The sequence below is a fragment of the Hibiscus syriacus genome, unplaced genomic scaffold (assembly GCF_006381635.1).
Source record: "Hibiscus syriacus cultivar Baekdansim isolate YM2019G1 unplaced genomic scaffold, ASM638163v2 tig00111273_pilon, whole genome shotgun sequence".
NCBI lineage: Eukaryota > Viridiplantae > Streptophyta > Magnoliopsida > Malvales > Malvaceae > Hibiscus > Hibiscus syriacus.
This window is the reverse complement of record NW_024063040.1, coordinates 2,019,269-2,026,238: the sequence shown is the minus strand read 5'-3', so window position 1 is coordinate 2,026,238 and position 6,970 is coordinate 2,019,269. Positions and strand designations below refer to the sequence as shown.

General features: G+C 36.1%; 1 protein-coding gene across 1 annotated transcript; it reads right to left on the bottom strand.

Moving 5' to 3' along the window:
- Window positions 1–2,292: 2,292 nt before the first annotated feature.
- LOC120157533 (protein NRT1/ PTR FAMILY 5.10-like) lies at window positions 2,293–5,360 on the bottom strand. The gene is made up of 3 exons (XM_039168635.1): window positions 4,997–5,360; window positions 3,683–4,230; window positions 2,293–3,260 (listed from the first exon to the last, which is right to left on the bottom strand). Exons 1-3 carry the CDS (start codon window positions 5,345–5,347, stop codon window positions 2,444–2,446), a joined length of 1,716 nt encoding a protein of 571 aa, XP_039024566.1. The 5' UTR covers window positions 5,348–5,360; the 3' UTR covers window positions 2,293–2,443.
- Between the last annotated feature and the right edge of the window lie 1,610 nt (window positions 5,361–6,970).

Below are 6,970 nucleotides of genomic sequence, written 5' to 3'. Positions count from 1 at the left end.
TCTTCCATTATATATCTGTAAAAGAATTATATTAGTAAAATATTAAATAAAGTAAAATACTTAAATAAATTAAATACATAATATTAAAAATATACCTTAAACAGAGAGAGTATTTGAGAGAAATTGAGAGAATTTGGTGTGATGAAAGTGATTGAGGATGGGGGTATTTATAGGGAGGATTAGGGTGTGGACGAGTGGGTAATTAAAGGTATAGCGCGCCCCCTGTACCGCGCTATACCCCACGTGTCAGATAACCATGTATAGCGCGACCCCTAATCCGCGCTATACCCCTATGTGGCGTATACCGCGGATCAAGGGCCGCACTATACCCACGTGTAACCCATGTCAGTGTATAGCGCGGGGCAGGGGACGCGCTATACCCCACATGACGCCAAATCAACATATAGCGCGGGGCAGGGGGCGCGCTTTACTACTACGGGTGTTAGATCGGGAAATATAATTTGACCGGTGTTAGATCGGTAAATATACCGATCATCGGTGATTTTTCGGGAATTTCACCATAAATATTTGATTGCTATTTAAATATTTTATTTTTAGTGTTTGATAAATATCTTTTTGAAAGAATTTATTATGCAAAATAAGCTGAAAACAAAAAAAAATTCAGCCGTTTGGAAGAGTTGATTGCAAAATAAGATATTAAATAATATATTTAACCATATTTTTTCATAATTACATTTTTACCATAAAGCCTAATATAATAAAATAGCCTTCGTCCTAATATATTTAAGTTGAATTTTTATTTTATTATTCTATTTTTTAGTTGTAGATTCTCAAATATATTTTAATTAAGAAAATATAGTAAAATATGAAAGTAAAAAAAATGTAGTGTTGATAAAAAAATATAGTGTTGATGTTTTATACAAAGTTAATAGTATGTATTAATCTCACAAGGTTAATATTTATAAATATTAAATTTAAAAAATATATTCAAATTTTTTAAAAATATTCACTAATTTTCTCAAAGAATTTTTAATTCATTATCAAAAGCTTTTTATCCGAATAATTTTACTCTAATAAAGACTAAAGTATTATAAAACATATATGTACTTAACAATTAAATATATCATACCCTTATTTGTCATTTTACCCATATCAGCTATCAACTAAATTTCACCAAACACTTCTATTTAAATAGTTATTCAAATCAGTTTCTCAAATCAACTAATCAAATCAATTAGCCAAATAAATACTAGATTCAACTATCAGATATCAACTATCAGCTATTATTTATTTATCAAACACCCCCTCTATCTTCTAGAATACTTCAACAACACGTTACTTGCAATACATACATAGATGCATACATACATGCTTACAAACAGGCATACATCACTCTAATGGAATCCAAATCCATGGGTTTGAAAGAGCTAACCCAGACATGGTGATAGTGGAAGACCTCTGCTTCATTTGTTGCCACTAAAACACTTGCTTTCAAGTTGCCATAAAAAGCTCCATATTCAAATCATCTAATGCGCATCCATTTTCACTAAAAAGAATGAACAACTACCTGGTTAATTAATGAACCACTTGCTTGTTGTGCCTCTTCTGTGGTCCTTCACAAACGCTGCAACAAGCTCTTTCTTTGTCTTTTCTCTCTCTGTCGATGCATATAAAACCTAGCACGCACCGGTTGAACATAGCTCAACAAAATACAGCTTCAATTGCTAATGAAGAATTCCAGCTTCATTTGTTGCATGTTCTTGGCTATAATTCCATCTCCATCCTCTGGTATTTTTCATTTTTTTTTCATCCTTTTTCATTTGTTACATCCACAACGGCTCCCACACCACTTAACGTCGTCTCATCTAACATTTTACTAATATATTTAGATTAAATAATATACTATAAAAATAAAATATATGATTCTGGTGTTTTTGAATGCAACAGCAGGAGAGGCGAGGGAAATGAAAAATGGTGGGAGATGCATTGAGTGATGGATCCAAAGGGATGTAATCTCATTTCCTGCAAGCAGCAATGCCTTCAGCCCAAGAATGGGAATGAAGTTTGCTTAGCAAGTGTGAATGAGGGTTATCAATGTGTTTGTTACATAAATTGCTAACTCCAGTTAACAAGTATAAGACTTCTATTTTCCTTTACTTCATCATGTTTCCATTCTAATAATTCAAATATGATATAATATTAAATATACACACAATCTAAATATATAAAAAATGTATGAAAATTTATATAGCACAAATATTAGTATATTGCACGCATGTCGACACGAGAATCAGTAATGAATATTTTACTTATTGCATTTTTACAACAGCATTCAAGTAGTAACTCACTTTACAATGTACTGTATTACATTTACAACGATCGATATCGTTGTGATACGTACGATAACACCGTACAATAGTTGAATGCGACCTTTTAAAGACGACTGCACGAGACAACTGAGCTAACCTCTGAATTCTGCGATCTATATGGCACCACCCCGGGCATAAATGTAAGATTTTGCAGAACATAAAAAGAGAGCCAATCCAATGGCACTAAGTGCAGCAAGCAGCCAATAAAAGTAATCAAGATGTGCCCTATTCAGATTATTCGCAAACCAGCTATCTCGGCTATCCCCACCTGTCATTTTCTCGATGGCTGAGATGAGAAAGCTACTCAAAAAGCTTCCAACACCTAAGATGCTAAGGTAGAGTGCAAGGCCGACACTTCTTAATTCATTTGGCACCTGATCGTAAAACAGTTCTTGAAGACCAACAACCGTGAACACTTCGGACAATCCAAAAAGTGCGTATTGAGGGACCAGCCACCACACACTCATTGGAACAATGACATTTGGCTTGTCTAGCAACCCGTATTCTTGAGCAGTTTTAAGCCTCCTCATCTCTACTAAAGCAGCAGTTGACATTGATATGACAGAGAGAAGCATTCCGGGTCCAATTCTTTGAAGCATTGTAATTCCTCCCGGTTTCCCAGTCAAGGACCTTGCCAAAGGAACAAAAATGCGGTCATATACTGGAATGAAGAGAAAGATCACAAGGCTAATAAATGACTGAAGCGAAGCAGCAGGTATTTGAAACCCTGTTGTAATTGATCTGTCCATGCTAGCCCCTTGCTTGGTAAAGAAAGTCGATGTTTGTGCATAAGCGACTGCATAAAATAAGCTTGTAGCCCATATTGGCACAAGCCTTATAACTGTCTTTGCTTCTTCAACCTCACTGATGCTACACACTTTTCCTTGTTCCTTTGAACCATCTGGTGGAACCAAGGCTTTATTGAGGAACCTACTCATTAGAAAACCCATTTTGCAATTTAGTTTATGTTTGTCATAGAACCGGAAATAGGAACATTACTTTCATTAACCAAAAAACTCACATAGCTCAGAATAATTGGCAGAAGAAAAGAAATGAGAAAGAGATCCAAATCATTAAAAAAAAAAGCATCAACCGAGGCCACTACAAACTGACAAAAGAAACTACAATTCCAGGACTTTTGTGAGCACGAGTTCATACATCTTTCATAAAACAGAGATTATGGTGGCACTAAATTTCAAAGGATCCTAACATGAACATATATCGACTTGCAGCCTTGTTTAGATAAGACAGAAACTTATATCAGATGCCATTAAAGCAGAAAAGTGAATTTTCAGTTTGTTTCCTAAACTGTGTATAAGCCTTAAGATACGTTTATCTTCAGTAAAACTCACTTGAATTGATTGAAACTTTCGGTTGGAATAGTTCCTTGGGCCTCTTCGTCTGCAGCAATTTCTGAAGATTCCATTTCCCAATTCCTGACAGCTAAAATGAACACTCGACCAATTCTCGCAAATGGGTTTTCTTCATTCCCTTTAATACAAAACCTGTAAGTTGTCGTTCCAAGCACAAAAACTACCAGTACAACAACCATTAAAATAGCGGGTATCCCAAATCCGAGAACCCAGCTAAGGTTGTCTTGGATGTAGGGTAAAATCCAAAAGGTTACTGATGCACCGGCACATAGACCAAAGTACCACCAATTAAAGAATGAACGCTGGGCTTTGCATTCCTGTGGATCTTGTCTATCAAACTGGTCTGCACCAAAAGCTTGAACACACGGCTTGAACCCACCTTGTCCTAATGCTACTACATACAGTGAGAAGAAGAGCAGTACCACGTGAAACCGAAGAGAAGAATTTAATGTAACGTTGTCTGAGTTTTGGTCACAAGAATTGCCGACAGATGTAAGAATGGCCGACAGAGTCAACAAGCCTAGACCCTGTAAATTACTAAGAAAGTTAAAAACAAAAAAAATCCCGAACACCACTGCATGTTCAAAGCTGTTGCTACCCCATGGCTACCAATGATAAAAGCAAAGTCAAGCAACAGGATGCTCAAGTAGAAGTAGATAGTGTTGTTGTTTCTTCAGTCTTGAATTTTAGTACCTAAAAGGTCTAAAATCTAAATTATCAAAAGTTAAGATTTTTGGATGATGAATTTGTGAATTAATGACTGAGATCTATCCCTCTACTCATTCTCCCGGGTTTCTCTCCCAAATTACTTACTGTAGTCTGTTTCGCCAAAGTTTCTTCAATTAATCTCCATTCCCCCCTCTGATTTTTATTCCATTTATTTTTTATTTTCCCCTTCTTGGTCAGAATCAGCAAAGGCTGCAACCAGAAGAAGCACAAGCAGACGGGAGATACTAACTGAATCTTGCTAACATTAAAACTAGAGGCAGGCTACTTTATCATATAACGCTGATTGAACCAACATCAAAGTTAACTGATTCACCAGCTCTCAAAGAGAACTAATGTGGAATTCTATACTCAGACCTGAGAACAGAAGCCCAAAATCATGCCATCTTTTATAATGATAAATTATGTTTCACCAAAATTCCAGCATTAGGAACTCTTTTAACAACTAATTAATTCAAGCTAGGAAGAAATCAAGTTGAACCCTTCCATAATGATAAATTAGTGCCTTTACTTCTAGTTTCAATTGGAACAAAGAAAAACAGGAAAGAATTGGATATTCATTCTTACCAAAATGTAAATTAAGGAAGAATGAATGATGGTGTGGTATCGGCCAAGAAATGAATCAGCGATGAATGCACCCAAGAGTGGCAGAAGCGATACCGCCCCAGACCAGGCGTTGAGTTGTGCAGCGGCGCTGGCAGTGGACTCGCCCACAGGCCCTGTCAAGTAAATTATGAGGTTTGAGGAGATTCCATAATAAGCAAACCTCTCGGCGATTTCCACGGCGATGATGAAAGAAGAGGACCGCCAACCGCCGGAGTTTGAGCGGCGGACTGGGCGGCCTTTATAATCAAGGCAGGTGTCAACGCTGTCATCCAATAGTGGAGTTCGAGCAGTGGAGGGATTGGAGTTCGCCATTGCTTTGGCAATACTATTATAGTTTACTACTTGAAATATTTTTTTTAAAAATGTTGATTATAAATGTTAAATACAATAATAGTATTGTTTTATAAAAAAAAAATGTAATCGTTTTTATATATTATAATATATTAATTAATATTATTTATATTAATAATAATAATATAATATTATTATTTTTAGGGTAAAGTAAACAAATAGTCCCCAAATTTTTAGAGCACCTGCATTTTGGTCACCCAACTTTTGAAACTTACAATACAATTATAGAACTTTTAGTTATTTTTGTTTTGGTCCCTGCCATTAATTCTTTTGGCTGACGTGAAAGCTTCTTCTTCTTCTTCTTCTTCTTATTCCATTGTTATTGGTGGATCAATAATGAACGACCCTAAAACTGGAAAATCCAATAATAAGATTGCTTCAAGAGGGAGTTCAATGGTGAATTACAAGCATTATAAAATTCCTACCAAGGGAAGATCCAGTTCGATTGTGAACGGTGCTGAAAAAATAACCACAAGATCTGTTCAAGAGGGAGTTCAATAGTAAACTACGTGCTCGATAAAAATACTAACAGAGAAAAACGCGACAACGGTGCAAAACTTGGTGGGTCGATAATATGGACGGATTCAGAACTGGGTCCTTCGCCTTCGAAAGTGACGACGGTGGTGGTTAGGAACCTGCAGCATAACAAAATGGAAGAGATGGGGAGTTCAGTGGCGGACGATTGGAGTTTAGACGAAAGCATCGAAGGGCTTTAGTCAAAACTGGGAAAATGAAGAACCCAGCTGCCGCCATTTTACGACGGAGGGGAGTTTTCGAGTTACACGTCGAGCGGGGTTAACGGGGTTAAGTAAAGAGGGAAAATAGAGAGAAAGAGAGAAAATTCAAGAAATTACAAGGTTTAACTATCTCTAAATAACCCCTACTCATTTCCTTCACTCTACATTATACAATTCTAAGCTTGATGGGTTATATTCAACCTGCGTTCTAGTTTTTGTTTTTGGTTGTTCTATCTTGGAACATCAATAAATACATTTTACCATATAAAGCGCCTAACCGAGTTGAGTTTTTATTACAGAGAAAATCCGTGAGTCTTGTCGTCGGATGGGTTTTTCTTTTCCTGCCCAGTTGCTAAATGCAATTATGTGGATAATGGCTTAGAATCTATCACTGTGAAGTCCATTAGCTTTGGTGATGATGGAGTCAGAACACCTGTTAGATCCATCAGTTTCAGAGGTTTCGATTCGAAACTAACGATATTGAAGTCGTTAGGCTCTGGAAATATGATATTGAAGGGGTCTGTTAGCTTTAAAGGGAGAGATTTCGAGAGAATTCTTTCGTTTAAGTCTCCTTCCTCAATGAATCCGAGGATTGGAAGAACAAAGCAATCGATATTCCGTCCCCAAAACCAGATATTTTAATTGAGAGTGTGTGAGAAGAAGGAGACGAAGAAGAAGCTGTCACGTTAGAAAGTTAACAGTTAGAAAATTAACAGGATTAAGTGACATATAAGCACAAACTAACGGAGGCAATAATAGGAATTAAAATAAAAATAAATTAAAAATTCGATGATTGTATTATAATTTTAAAAAAGTTGAGTGATTAAAATGTAAATATTTTAAAAGT